This window comes from Orycteropus afer, unplaced genomic scaffold, assembly GCF_000298275.1.
Source record: "Orycteropus afer afer isolate SDZICR_OR568_19922 unplaced genomic scaffold, OryAfe1.0 scaffold00182, whole genome shotgun sequence".
Taxonomy (NCBI): domain Eukaryota; kingdom Metazoa; phylum Chordata; class Mammalia; order Tubulidentata; family Orycteropodidae; genus Orycteropus; species Orycteropus afer.
This window is the reverse complement of record NW_006921769.1, coordinates 1,709,491-1,725,297: the sequence shown is the minus strand read 5'-3', so window position 1 is coordinate 1,725,297 and position 15,807 is coordinate 1,709,491. Positions and strand designations below refer to the sequence as shown.

Here is a 15,807-nt window from a genome sequence, read left to right as displayed (position 1 = left end):
AAATAATTTGGTCTGAAGTGGAAATTTATACTGAGAAGATAGTGTGTTGCTCTAGTGAATCAAGTAATTATTTGTGTGCTTATTTTAGTCAGGGTATATTTTCATCCCTGATAAAGTGAGGTACAGAAAGGGAAGAAAGAAAGGGAGCGTATAATAACAACAATGGTTTGCCTGTTTGCCTTACTCCTGTATTCCACTACAGTGTGTGCACTTTGCAACCTAAAATTCTGAAGGAAGCGTGGCCTTTCAAAACTCACCTGAATTTTGTTTGGACCACTGATGATTGCATGGTTGTAACAGTAACTCTGGCTGATTTAGGAAATATGTCTGTCCCTCTAGTCTCCTCTGGTTTGCCTCTATTCCTTCATTTCCATTCCAAACAATCCCTTTAGTGAAATGATTTATAAGCTACCTAATGTTGCTTGGAAATTAATTTAGATTCTTCTTATTGATATGTAATCAATGATTAATCACTACCTTTAAGGTTTTAAAATGGTACTGATATTTAATTTTATAAATATTTTGTTGAGTTATAATTTACATAGCATAAAATTCATTCATTTGAAGTATACTGGAACAAACCCACCCAAACTCAAACCCATTGCCATTGAGTGGATTCCAACTCATAGCCAAACTTATTGGGTTTCCAAGGCAGTAAATCTTTGTTGTTGTTGTTGTTGTTATGTGCCGTCGAGTAAATCTTTAGGGAAGTATATTGCCCCGTCTTCCTTCCACTGAACCACCAACCTTCTGCTTAGCAGTCAAATGCCTTAGGCACTACGTCATCGGTGCTCCTTATTTAAAATATACATCTGTTAATTTTAGCAAATTTATATGGTTGTGCAACCATTGCAAGAATCTATTTTGGAACACTTTTTTCACCGGAAAAAGTTCTCTTATACACTTTTGCAGTCAGTCTCCTCAGCCCTAGGCAACTATTGGTCTGCTTTCTGTAGCTATAGTTTCCTATAACATTTTAGAAATGTTATCTGAATGGAATCATAGAATATCTGATACAAAAAAAAACTCAACCCATTGCCATCTAGTCAATTCCCACTCATAGCACCCCTCAGTGGGTTTTGGAGGTGGTAAATCTTTACGAAAGTAAATTGCCCCATCTTTCTTTCCTGGAGCGGCTGGTGAGTTTGAACGGTGACCTTCTGGTTAGCAGTCAAGTGCCCTAGGTGCTATGTCACTATAGCTCCCTAGGATATCTGATACATAGTTTATTTTAGAAACTAAATTTGCCTTATTAAAATAGCCAAAACAAACACAAAAACCAGAGAGCATCTAAATTAGGTGGATCTTGTATTTCTCAATGAATAGCAGCAGAATAAATTAATTGAGATTTTTTTTGTATCAGGTGCCAAGTCTTTATCATATGCCTCATTTGCATTGCTGAATTGTAGCTTATTTTCCTTTTATTAGATATCTTGTCCTATTTTGAACTATACATTACATGTTAGCTCTTCAAGATATTTGAACTAATGTTCTTTCCAAATGCAGGTTTTATTCTAAAGTCTATGTGACATTTTTTTTCCCAGAACTAAAAGTATTTATGTATGTGCAAAGAAACTTTGGGCTCTCAAATATTTGTGGATGGACGGATGGTTGGATAGAAGATGTGTAGATGATTTCCACATATTTAGGTATCTGGGAGGTAGTTTATAGCATACATTCTCAGGGTGTAGTGCATGTTGGAATAAATTTCCCTTTGTGTTTGTTTTTTAATTTAACAGAAGAAGTGTGAAGCATATTCTAGCAAGGAATACAGGTTTGCAGTGGACCGGGTCCTATGTTTTACCAGAGTTTCCCTATGATGTCAGGTGCATGCTGGCAGAGCAGAAGTGTCCTGATCACAGCATGAGGATAAGGATGATTGAGTTTCTCCAGGCAGACATGACTAAGTATCTGGAAGGCTCACTGTGAGTAGTACTGGGTGGACTTGCTGTTTTGGAAAGGGGTCTGTTTGCAGAGTAGAGTAGAAATCATTCCTAATCCACTCTTTCATCAATTTTGACATATTCGTAATGTCAACATTGTCCAATACATGAACGTTGCCTACAAAGATTTACGTTTTATCATATGGAAAGATTTGAAGTTTTTGTTTTGAAGTGATTTACTGTATTCATCTGAACGGAAGGACTGTGGGCTGTTTGAAATGAAACATGTCCTCCTTGTGGTGTACAGGTATCCCAGCACCCAGCAGTACAACAATGTGGTCAACGCCCTGTTGCAGGCCCACCCGTACCTGGACGAGGATGGCTGTGGCTTTGTAAGTGACCATATGGCACCAACCTATTAATCCCAGGCCATCTTAAAATGATACCTTGTATCATCCATCTAGTGATTTTTATGCCTCAACCCCTCTTTCAACCTCTTGGCCTCTAGGTCTGTCTGCTTCTCTGCCACTGATTCTCCTTCCCTGACTCTTTGTCTCTGTCTGGTCTCTGATTCTCTCTTCCCACAGCTCTGTATCTCTGTGTGTGTGTCTCTGTTTCTTTCTTTGTTTTGTATCTCTGTTGATTTTTGACTGTACTCATTTTGATACCTTCCTTGTTCATCACTCTCTCTGCCTGTTGTTTGTCAGCTCCTTGTCTCTCTCTAGTGGTCTGTCTCTTTGTTTCAAAGCTATGTGGAAGTTCATGTTTGACAGTGAGTCTATGGGGAGGGTCTTTAGGAGATATGATACATGAGAAGAGAAGGGTGATATTGTAGCTAAATCAGTGTGGTCTTCAGTAGAGTGCTTTTGTCTTCTGAATATACCCAGAGGAGAAGTTAATCTGGTTTTGAGGTCTTCACCTACAGCCTCACCTTGTCTTCTTGTCCTGATTAAAAAAAAAAAAAAGGATCCTAAGGATCTTTGGGGCAGCCATTCTCAAGCCTGGCTACAATTTGGATCCCTAGAGATTCTGTTTCAATTGGTCTGATGATAGAGCCCTGATATTAGTATTTTTAAAATTTCAAAGATGATTCTAATGTGCAGCCATGGTTGAGAATCGTCACTAACACCATAGCCAATACAAACCTTTCTGTCTCAACTTGCCTGCCTCTTTTTTTTTTTTTTTTTTTTAATTTTGATTGTGATTTGAGGGAGTTCTGGTAGCATAGTGCCTAAGGCACTTCACTGCTAACCAGAAGGCTGGTGGTTCAAACTCACCAACTACTCCTCGGAAGGAAGATGGGGCAGTCTACTTCCATAGTGATACTGCCTCGGAAACCAAGGAGGGGTTGCTATGAGTCGTGTCCGACTTGACGGCACATAACAACAACAACATTGTGATTTGGGTGAAAGTTTATAGGGCAAATTCATTTTCCACACAGCAGTTTATACACATTTTGTTTCATGACATTGACTATAATTTCCCACAATGTAACAGCTCCCTTCCCACTTCCTCCCCATAGTTACCTCTTCCCTGTGTCCTTCCCCCCATGCACTCCTGCCCCCCAGCTGTCTCCCTGTGCATACACAGCCCTTCTCTTCTCCCATGATTGTTCTCTCCAAGGAGTCTATCTACCTAATGTAAATGTTCAGCTCATATGCCTGACTTGTATTTGGGTGAAAGCCACAGGAGTGAGTTCAGTTCCAGACCTGAAGGGCAGCTAGGCGCCATAGTATAGTCTCAAGGGTTTTACCAGGCTCTATCAGACCAGCAAAACTGGTCTTTTTTTTTTTTTTTATAATTTTGAGTTTTGTTCCACATTGTTCTGCCACTCTAACCAGGATCTTCTACACCTATCCCCCTCCAAGTGGTTGACAGTGGTACCAGGCACCATCTAGTTCTTCTGGTCTCATAGCGACCTGCCTGCCTCTTGGGTTAAAAACCCTGGAGTCCCCATATCAGCAGTTATGCTGTGACAGTGGATGCTGATAAAATTGTTGTTCAGAATTCCTTCTGCACCAAAGATATAATCAGTGCTACTGGTGTCTAAAGCATTTGCCTGCTAATCAGAAGGTTGGGCAGTTCAAACCTACTAGCTGTTCCACACAAGGAAGATGGAGCAGTTTACTTCTGTAAAGATTTACCACCTTGGAAATCCAGTGAGGGTCCCTATGAGTTGAAATCAGCTTGATGGCAGTGAGTTTGGTTTTCTGGTTTTGCCTGTACACAGAACTAGTTTTTTTTCAATTAATATATTGTTTGAGTAAGTTATACATTCACATAATTCAAAATTCAAAAGCTATAAAAGGGTATAAATGGAAAAGTCACCCTCCAACTGCCCACTGGTCCCCAAGTTTTCCTTCCCAGAAGTAATCAATATGATTAAATTTTTTTTCCAGAGAATCTTTGCATATACATAAAAGCAAATATGTTCCTGTGCACTTGCATTTTGACCTTTAGTTTATGGTTATCTAGACAAACAGGAAACAAATAATAATGCTTATCTTGCTGTTGTGTTCATTTTACCCACAACTGTTCCCAGTGGCATTAACGAAAGACAGTTAACTAATAAAGAGACCTGCATACTTGCTTAGCATGTTTGTATGGAGAGAGCAGAAGGGGAAACTGGTGTGTGGTCTCCAAATCCTCCTATGACCGTGTTTAAGGTTGTATTTTTAATGTTACAGTGGAAGTCATAGAAAATTACTGAGAACATTAATGTGTGTGTGAGTGTATGTAGGAGCTTTTGTCATTTGGGGGCTAATTTTATTCTAAACTTTTTATTTTGAAAACATTTAAAATATACAAAAATTGATAGAATGCTACTGTGAACATTCATGTCACTTTCATCTAGATTAAGTGATGTGAGTGACATATGCCTGAATATACCCAGAGGAGAAGTTATCTGGTTCCCAGCCTTGCCTTGTCTCATGCATACTTTCCGCTGTCCTGATAAGAAAAGGATGCTGAGGATCTCTGGGGCAGCCATTCTCAAGTCTGGCTGTGTATTTGGATCCCTTGGCACTAGGAACATTTCCACTGGATAATTAATTCTTTAATTTAGGTGCTGTCCTGCATATTGTAGGATATGTAGCAGGATCCCTGGCTTACATCCAGTAGTTACTAGTAGCATCCCTCACCCTCAGTTTTGGCAACCAAAAATATCTCCAGACATTGTCAAATGTCCCCTGGGGATAAAGTCCCCTTGGTTGAAAATCACAGCTCTAGATTCACCAGAGGTTAACATTTTGCCACATTCATTATTTCTTTCTCATATATATTTATATGTTTGCCTGGTTGGTGGTTTGTTTTGGCTAAGCAGTTGAAAGTAAGTTGCAGATGTCATCCCTAAATGTCTTAGCATAAATCTCATAATCTCATAAGGCTATCTTCTAAATAACCACAATGCTATTTTTAGACCTAAGAAAATTAATAATTCCATGATATCATATATAATCTCTATTCAGATTTACTCATTTATTCAAAAATTCTTAAAACTGATTTTTCAAAGTAAAGTCTAATGAAGTATTATGCATTGCATTTCTTTGTTATATCACTTTAGTCTCTCTTAATCTAGTGCAGTCTTCCTGCCCTTTTTTTTGTTTTCCCTGATATTTACTGTTGCATAAGTCTAATACCAGGTACCTAGCAGGCTGCTGTACAAGTGGAGTTTGTCTGAATGTTTCCTCATGATGACATTTAGGGTACAGATGCTGGGCAATGATATGTCAGTGAAACCCTGTCCTGCTTCATGTATGGCATCAGGAATCTCTTCATTTAGGGCTATTTTTAAATTTCAGAATGATTGGAGGAGAGCTATATCCACATAGAACTTTCCACACCCTCTCTAGCTAGACAACTATGGAAAACGGGGATGATAATTCACTGACACAAGTATTTTTTTTTTTTTTTAATTGATTCTGTCTATGTGAGGCATTTGTTAAGGAAATCATAGGGCCAGTCATGCAGCACATACTTGGTAAATACTTGTAGGTCAAATCCTCATGTGCAAGATTTGATTGGAGTTGCCCTTTTTCTGTTATTATCAGACATTTAATGAGAAGGGGAGATAGGCTGGGAAGGAGTAATTGTGATTTAAAAATGTCTTAGCAGTTAATTGCTCTAATACCTTCCACCAGCTTGAACAGATTTAGAAACTCTTCAGACTGTAGGAAACTTGGGGGGAAATTTGTATATGCACAAGTGCATATAAAGGCATCCTTCATTTCCAGGGTGTTATAAGACAGTGATGGTAGAGTGCAGACTCATCTCTGACTGATCCACGCCCAGGGTCTTAATCAGTGCTGAAGCCATCCCTAAATCTCAACCTGAACCACGCCTCATTGGGGCTGCCAAAGGGTTTTGTGAACAGCACTTCCATTTACAAATAGCTCACAGGAATACCTACTCATTGAGTCTCCCCAGAACCTAGTGCAGTTCACAGGACAAATATTACTCTGTTTCAGAGTTAAAGAAACTATGGTTGAGAGAGTTTATGTTCAAGGCTACTTAACCAATACGCACTAGAGCTAATACTAGATGCTGAGTGTTTCAGTTTAGTTCATTGTGCTTTCTGAATGGGAGGGATGAGTTATGGGGATGTAAGCCAGTTAACCAAGAATGGTATAATAGTCATGGAGAAAAATCTAAGTGCTAGACACTTGACAAATATTACCTCAGTGGTGTTCCTATTTACTTGTGAGGAAACAGGGCTCTGAAATTGGGCCCAAAGTCATCTAGCTGCTTACCACCCTCTGTCATGTCCAGGGCTGGGAGATAAACACTGACTTGCCTGCTGACAAAATGCTTTCTGTTCTTGGCACTCGCTATCAAATCTGGTCAAGCTTGTGGCAATCCAGGGAAGATGAAGGGCTGACAAGCAAATCCGGAAACCCAGGCTGTAAAAAGTGTTGAGTCTTTACTCAACACAGTGATTTACTTACCAGGCAAAGCCCAGGACTCCCAATCTAGCTTCTAGTTAGCAACTGTCTGTTGCTTTAACCTGGGACCCTCTATCTCATGGAGGATTGACACAAGGCATTGTAATTCAAGCACTGGGCTGGGCTTCGTGAGCAGGGCAGACTGGGCCTGTCCTCAAATGTTTGCAGACAAGTAGGAAGGAAGGGGGCAGGAGAGAGGGAGAGGAGGGAGAAAGGAAATCAAGAGAAAAATATATTACTTAGATGAAGGTAAATTACCAGTGCATGTGAAGGAAACTTGAGAGTCAAGTGCCAAAAGATAAGCTGTTTAAGAGGCCTTTCCAGGGAGTCAGGGCTAAGCTGAGATCAGGAGGCTAAGAATTAACTAGATGCAGCCAAGGTGTGGAAGGAGATAAAAGGTGTTGGGAAAAGAAGCCCAGCTGTGCCACCCAGCTATTGTAATGTCAGTGGTCTCCCAAGAACTCCCCACATGTCAGACAGGTATTTCCAGAGCTCAAAATCTGACGACTCTCTCGCCATTCAATGTTGCCTAGTAGGGTTTCCTAACCTGGGTCTGTAGCCCAATTATCTGTAAAGCTTTTTGAGTATAACAGACATCTAGGCCCACCCAGACTGACTGAATCAGACTCTTTAGGGTCTAAAGGAGCAGTCTTGGCTTCTTCAGGAAACTTGTTAGCAATGCAGATTATCAGCCCCACCCCATACCTACTGAGTCAGAGATTGCGGGGGTGGGACCCCAAAACCTGTGTTTCAACAAGACCCCCCCCCAGAGGTTATGACACACACAGAAGTTTGAGAACTATAGCTTTAGATGAAGGATTAAGGGCAAAAAAAAAAAAAGCCCCACTGTGATTCCCACTGCAGCCTGTCTAGAGATGAGTTTGAGAAACTCTGGTTCAATTATTACACTGAAGCTACTTTATGTGGGTACCACAGCCTTTCAGAACAAGACGGACTTTTGTCTCCAGCCTCATTTCCACCTCTTCAGGTCTTTACTCCAGCCATGTATAATCTTGGCAGTTCTCAAAAAGGCACAGCTCACCCTCTCCTCCATTGTACCTGCTGCTTACTCGCCTGGAGCGTCTATCCACCCAGCCACCTGACAGTCCCCCAATCCTATCACCATCTCCATTAGCTTAGATTCTCCCCTTGCAAGGAGACTTGTATGATATCTTAGAAATATATAAACTAATTCTGTGTCTTCCCCTGTTTTGACATATTTAATATATACAGTGAAAGCAAATCTACTCGCTCCTCCTCTTCTCACCCCCGGGGCAGGAAACAGGTCTTCATGTTAGAAACAGACACCTCACAAACATTTTGGGCAATGAATGATAAGCATTCATCAAAGGGAATCTCAGGGAGTGACAGAAAAAAATGTTAAGCTGTATCAATCGACATATGCAGTGTTTGCGTTCATAAACCAGCACCAGTCTTTCCTAGAGCCCACTGTTGTTGTTGTTGTTGTTATGTGCCGTCGAGTCGGCCCCGACTCATAGCGACCCCTCCTTGGGTTTCCGAGGCAGTATCACTACGGAAGTAGGATTGCCCAACCTTCCTTCCCAGGAGTGGCTGGTGGGTTTGAACCGCCAGCCGTCTGGTTAGCAGGCAAGTGTCTTAGCCACTATGCTACCAGAGAGCCCACTAGAAGAACAGGATGTGCTGTGAAGACCGCAGATTGTAGTAGAAAGTGTTCAGGTTTGGGGGTTAGAAAATTTAGGTTCAAGAGCTGGCATGTTTACTCAATAGCTATATGACATTGGGGAAATATTTTAATTTCTCTGGCCCTTAAATTCCTTAGATATACTTTAGGGATTGTAATTTTTATAGCCATGTCACAAGACTGTTGTAAGGATAAATGAAAGGACCAAATTCACTGCCATGGAGTTGATTCGCACTCATAGTGACCCTGTAGGACAGAATGGAACTGCCCATAGGATTTCCAAGGCTGTGAATCTTTGTAGAAGCAGACTGCCATGTCTTTCTTCTGTGGACCAGCTGGTAGGTTTGAACCCCTGATCTTACAGTTAGCAGCAGAGCATTTAACCACTGCACCACTATGGTTCCTTAAATGAAAGGACAGATATATTTATTACTGTGATGAGAAAAATAATTTCAAGCCCAAGCGTGGAGACAAATTAAGATTTTACTGTTCTATAGAATTATTCTCATCTCCATGAAGATTAACTGCCTTGTTTTGTGACTTTATGCAGTTTTTATGGAAACGAGCCCTCAAAGATCGCTTTAAATATGTTCGAAGACCCATAGAAGATGATGAGCAAGTGATGAGAAATAAGTGTAAATTTGGACACCGAAGAGGCCAGACACAGAAATCCCTTGCTAGTCTGAGATGTGGTGAAGTTCATATTGTCCAGATAAAAGTAAGGTTGGATCTTTGAATGTTTTGACAACTCATTGATTGATTAATCCAGAAATAGTAGCACTTACAAAGTATTATTTTTAAAATTTGAAGGATTATGAGAAATCAACAAAATCTATGTGTTCATATGATTTACAGTGTGAATGACAGCATTTCTAAAGCAAGGCTTCCGAAACCAGTTTGGACAAAGTCTGAGCATTTCATGTTCATAGCTCATAGCTTGCAAAACACCTGGGAAATCCATTAAGTCAAAAGTCCTTGAATAGTTCCTTTCTTGTCCTCTAATGTATCTGGCACTCTTGCTGTTCTTATTACTACACTGTGTTTTCAATGTTTATTGTAGGGGTTAGGTGGCTTCTGGTCTGCAGGGAGGAAGATAATCCACATGTATAGACACATTGTACCATACTGCCCTTCCCCCACCCTGGTCCAGAAGGCTTTGCTACCAACCCAGAGGAGGCTAGTGATGAGCATCAGGCCAGGGTCCCAGGAAGGATCTGGGCGTTCCTTCCTCAGTACCTCTGGGTTCTGCTGTAAATAACCATGTGGCCCTAATGATCTGACATCCTGTAAGTGTTCCTTATCCACCGCACAGTTCCTCATATCCTTAGAAATAGATGTTTTGTTTTGTTTTTTTTTTTTCACCTGCTAATAGAGCAGATTGAACTTCTTGGGGTTGCAAACTACGAAGTATAAAATCTAAATCTCTTATACACCATCTTAGTCCAACAGGAGTATTTAAATTCTAACTTTTCACTCTCACTGCCTTTGAGTTGGTCCCTCCTTGGGTTTCCAAGGCAGTATTACTACAGAAGTAGATTGCCCAACCTTCCTTCCAAGGAGTGGCTGGTGGTTTTGAACCGCCAGCCTTCTGGTTAGTAGTGAGATGCCTTAGGCACTATGCCACCAGAACCCCCAACTTTTCACCGCAGATATGTTTTTATTAATGAATGTACTTGGTGGAAATATTCTGCTTCCTTTTCAGCTGCTATATTCATGTGGTAGTAATAGAATTACCTATGTAATCCCCTTAATGTTATTAGTACAAGTTATAAACTCCAGGGAACAAGAATATCGTGTAAACCATCTCAGCATCATTCATAATGAAAAATTTTAGATAAAAGTATCTTATTTTCAAATGACAGGTCAGTTAAGATTACATAGATATTACAGATAGAGATAATATAATTAGATACAGATAAGGAAATACAGATAGATCATTCTGTGTCTTTATTTTGACCAAAGTATCAAGATATCTGGAAGGTACTCTAAATTTAGTGGTATATGTTTTTAGAAAATTTGACAGCAAAATTCCAATTATAAATTAAAATCATGATGAGATAGAATTGTATTTATTTAAAAATATCTTTAGTATTCTTGAAATGAAAAGTCACTTTCTAAAAGAGCATTACTATATTACTCATAAACTGGTTGTCTTAAAGACATTGATTCTCAATATACCAAAAATAAAGTTCCTTCAGAAAAGAATTGAAAATATGTGAATTCAAACAAAATTCACTGGAGTTGATGAATGGTAAAAAACTGCAAAATTAACAATTGTCCCCACCACTAGCATCTGAGGAGTCAGAGCAGGGTCAGCCTGAGGGACATAACTTTGAATTACAGCTCCTCCCTCATGCTGATGTGTCAGCTTTGAACCAGTTTCATATGTATACTTTTTCTGTTCCTTCTCAGAAGCAACTCATAGTGTCCCAGTAGCACAGAGTAGAATTCTCCCTCAGGGTTTCCAAGGCTGTAAGCATTAGGGAAAGAAGCCCTGGTGGCACAGTGGTTAAAGCATTCAGCTGTTAACCAAAGGGTCAGTGATTCAAACCCACTAGCCACTTTTTGGGAGAAAAATGAGGCAGTCTGCTTCCATAAAGATTTATAGCTTTGGAAATGTGACAGGGCAGTTCTGCTCTGTCCTGTAGGGTCACTATGAGTCAGCGTTGACTTGATGGCCATAGGTTTGGTTATTCAGGTAATCATTAGGGAAGCAGACTGCCTCATTTTATTAGTTGGCAGGTTCAAACCACCAAACTATTGGTTAGCAATCAAGAACTTAACCACTGTGCCACAGGGCTCCTTACTAGTCCCCTTGTTGTTGTTGTTGTTATGTGCTGTTGAGTCTGACCCGACTCATAGCGACCCCTCCTTTGGGTTTCCGGGGCACTATCACTATGGGAAGGAGAGCTCTGGTAGCATAGTGGCTAAAGCACTTGACTGCTCACCAGAAGGCTGGCGGTTCAAACCCACCAGCCACTCCTCGGAAGGAAGGTTGGGCAATCCTACTTCCGTAGTGATACTGCCTCGGAAACCCAAGGAGGGGTCTCTATGAGTCGGGGCCGACTCGACGGCACATAACAACAACAACAACATCACTATGGAAATAGATTGCCCATCTTCTTTCTGAGGAGTGGCCGGTGGGTTTGAACCACCAGCCTTCCGGTTAGCAGTCAATTGCCTTAGTCACTATGCTACCAGAGCTAGACATGCCTAAATCCTACTACTATGTAAGGGCCTTTACTACAAAAAGAATGGAACTTGCACGTACCAGAGCTAGGCCGAGGTGTTCACAAAGCAACAAGATTTAGCTTTGATGTTCCTGCCAGCTGGGGCAAAAGAGATGATAGGAAGGACATCGTTCACATCTGAAGAAACAGCTTCTTTCCTGATGTACAAATCTAATTGGTAAGGATTAATTTTCTCCCTCTTACAAATGAAGCTACAACTTGCTGATCTTTTAAAGACCCACTTATGAACCAGTGCTCTCTAAGGTCAAAAACTTTAAAGGATGGGAAACAGTTTACACTATAATATGACAGAAACAGTGTGCATGTGTATCTCATGTCCTCCATGGTGGTTAAGCAAATCTGAAAACACTAACAAGGATGGGTGCCATATATGGACTATGTACTTTATGTCATTCACACTAACTGCCTGGGTGATTTTCAATCTTCATTTTTAATTTCCCCTGATAGCACTTTTTTTTTTTTTAATTGTGATTTGGGTGAGAGTGTATAGAGCAAATTCACTTTCCATACAGCGGCTCACATACGCTTTGTCTCATGACATTGACTACAGTTTGCAACAATGCAAGAGCTCCCTTCCCACTTCCCACCCATAGTTCCCTGTGTCCTTCCCTCCCATGCACTCCTGCCCCCTGAGCTGTCTCCCTGTGCACACACAGCCCTTCTATTCTCCCATGATTGTTCTCCCCAAGGAGTGTATCAACCTAATGTAAATGTTCATCTCATATGACTGTCTTTTGTTTGGCTGGAAGACACAGGAGTGGGTTCAATTCCAGAACCCAGTGGGTTCAGTGGTTCCATCAGGCTCTATCAGACCAGCAAACTTAGTCCTTTCTTTCTTTCTTTCTTCTTTCTATCTAATCTATTTATTCATCTATTTATTTATTCATCTATTTATCTATCTATCTATCTTTATTTATTTATTAATTAATGATTTAGAGTTTTGTTCCACATTATTCTCCTGTTCTATCCAGGATCTCCTACCTAGATCCCCCTCTGAGTGTTTGACAGTGGTAGCCAGGCACCATCTATTTCTTCTGGTCTCATAGTCGTATAACCTGAAGATCGCGTGGTGTACCAGTCGCTCGAACTAATTGTTTCCATGAATCTTTGGTTTTCTTCATTCTTCTTTACTCTGGATGAGGAGAGGCCCATCCTTGTATCTAGATGGCTGCTTGCAAGCTTTTAAGATCCCATTCGCTACTCGCCAAAGTAGGATGTGGAACAATGTTTTGTGTAGTATGTTATGCCAGTTGAGCTTAATGTCCCCTGTGACTATGGACCCGAGCCCACAGGTCCAACTACTCTCTCCCTCTGGGCAGCTGGCTGTGGCCAAGAAGTGACTACAACCTTGTCCATTGTCAGCTCTACTATATACCTGGGAATTCTTACAGAACATACCAATACATTTGTAGAAACATTGTCTGCCAACCCTAAACATGGCTTTGGGCACACTCCTCCCTGCATAGACATACCTAATAGTTCAGCTTGTACACCCATCTATCCACCCATATATCTGCATGTTTGCCTTCACTGACAACGCAGTACTGTAAGTGCAAAAAGGTTCATCTTTGTTGTCTCTACCTCGCATGTACCTCTATGTCTTCCTCTTCCTCGGTGCCACTGTGTTGATCACTCACATTTGGCACATTGCTCTTCTCTTCACCCAAATCAATACTTGTCTCTACCTGTCTAACAGTGTTCCCTCCCCTTCCCTCCCACCCCTGGTAACTAACAAAATTTCCTTCCATAGAAAAACCTTTCCTTGACTTTTTACAATAACGGATTAATACAGTAGTTGTCTGTCTGTGATTGACTTATTTTACTCAGCATAATGTACTCCAAGTTCATCTACCTTATGTGATGTTTTGCAGATTCTATGTTATTCGTTAGGGTTGCATAATATTCCATCGTGTGTATGTATCATAGTTCGGTTATCTATTCTTCAGTTGATGGAATCTAGGTTGTTTCCATTTTTTGGCTATTGTAAATAGTGCTGCAGTGCACATGGGTGTGCGTATGTTCTTGTTCTGGCTCTCATTTCTTTAGGATATATACCTAGTAATGGAATGGCTGAGTCAAATGGTATTTCTAATTCCAATTTTTGAAGGAATCACCATACTGCTTTCCACAGTGGTTGTATCATTTGACAGTCCCACCAGCAGTGTATCAGAGTCCCAATCTCTCTGCATCCTTGCCAGCATTTGTTATTTCTGTCTTGTTTACTTTGCTACTAGTGCTGAGGCAAGATGGTATCTCATTATTGTTTTGATTTGCATCTCTCTAATGGCTAATGATCATGAGCATTTATTGATATGTTTGTTTCTAATGTTGAACCATCCTCACATACCTGATATGAACCCCACTTGGTCATAATGAATGATTTTCTTGATATGGTGTTGGAGTCTATTGGCTAGGATTTTGTTGAAGATTTTTGCATCTATATTCATGAGGGATATTGGTCTGTAGTTTTCCTTTTGAGTGACGTCTTTGCCTGGTTTTGGAATCAAGGTTATTCTTGCTTCATAAAATGAGTTAGGGAGGATTCCATCCTTTTTGTATGTTTTGGAATAGTTTGAGTAGGATTGGTGTCATTTCTTCTCTGAATGTTTGGTAGAATTCTCCAATGAAACTGTCTGGGCCAGGACTTCTTTTTGTTGGTAATTTTGCTCCCAATTGGATATGTGGTGAAAATTCAGTTGGTTTTCTCAGTGCAATACAAGAAGGACTTGCAGTTTATGCTGGAAATTTTGCTGCTTTCTTCCTGTGTTTTTTTTTTTTTCCCCCTTTCTTCTCTCTGCAGGGAACTTTCTTTCTTTGGAGACATTTAAGTGTATTTTAAGGAGCTCTTGTGGCCTAGTGGGGAAGATCAGCAGTTCAAACCCACCAGCTGCTCTGTGGGAGGAAGAGCAGCATCTACTTGACCCCAAGTGATAGAGTAGAACTACCCCATAGGGTTTCTAGGGTTGTAATCTTTATAGAAGGAAATCGTCCCATGTTTTCCCATAGCTAGTGGGTTCAAACATCCAACCTTTCCGTTAGCAGCCACGTGCTTAACCACTAACCACCAGGGATCCTTCTAGTAAAGGTAACAACCTAGGCAACCCTATGGGGAAGTTCTACTCTGCCCTATAGGGTTGCTGTGAGTCAGAATTGACTCAGGCATACATCAACAACAGTAAGTACTTGCTGACTTCTGTTCTCTGGGACTACTGGGTGCCCATGTCTGCACTGACTTATAGAAAGCAGATTTTCACAGCTTCAGCCTTCTGGCCACATGCAATAGGACTAGAGGGACTGGTTTCTTTTCATACTATTCCAAGTAACCCAAAGCTTACTAAATATTTGTTCAGTAAGTAAATAATGTACTAACCACCAGATGTTAAATTACTAATAATGTTAAAATTAATTCTTCTCTTTTGTATCATTTTCTTTTCCTGCTTCTTTGCTATATATCTACTGTATAGCTTTGAAAGCCAAATAGTAGTTTTATTTGGCATAGAAATACAATGGAATTGAAAGTTATACAAAAACTGCTTGGATAGTCAAATGGTAAGAATATTTACTAAGCTCCTTTAGATTTCCCATAAGACATTTACTGTTTGTTTCTTGGAACACTGACACATGATTTATTATGTAAATACTAATCATTTTTGTAGCCTTTTTCACAGCTGTTTTTCTCATGGTGCAATACTGAATGAGACAGCAAAAGTTAGAAAAAATGTTGACAATTAATTGCATTCTGGGTATAATGCAATTACTGCCATCAGCAGGTGGCACATTTACTAATATTGAGAAGTATTACAAGTCAGCTGTACACTTGGAGACAGGTCACAAACTTGCATGGCTGAAAATTTTCACTGCTGATTGACTGAGACAAATGCCTGAGTGCTAAGCTCAAAGACTGTTCAAGTGACACAGGGGAAGCATTATTTCCAAAGCCAATTTAATGACAATAGAATTAAAAACAAGGACTGGTATTTGATATCAGAAAATGCTAGCATCTAACACTGTGTTGCTCAATAGCTGTATAGTGCAGACCACTTACATAATTGTGTTTTAGTAGCCATAGT

The 15,807-nt window shown here is 40.3% G+C and overlaps 1 protein-coding gene across 1 annotated transcript in view; it reads left to right on the top strand.

Annotated features, from left to right (window-relative positions):
* SAMD3 (sterile alpha motif domain containing 3) overlaps nt 1-15,807 on the top strand; it is a 70,705-nt gene that overhangs the window by 35,327 nt on the left and 19,571 nt on the right. Inside the window, exons 4-6 of the mRNA XM_007947385.1 lie at nt 1,740-1,925; nt 2,191-2,275; nt 9,037-9,204. Coding sequence (XP_007945576.1) covers nt 1,740-1,925; nt 2,191-2,275; nt 9,037-9,204 — 439 coding nt within the window. The remainder of the gene's footprint in view (nt 1-1,739; nt 1,926-2,190; nt 2,276-9,036; nt 9,205-15,807) is intronic.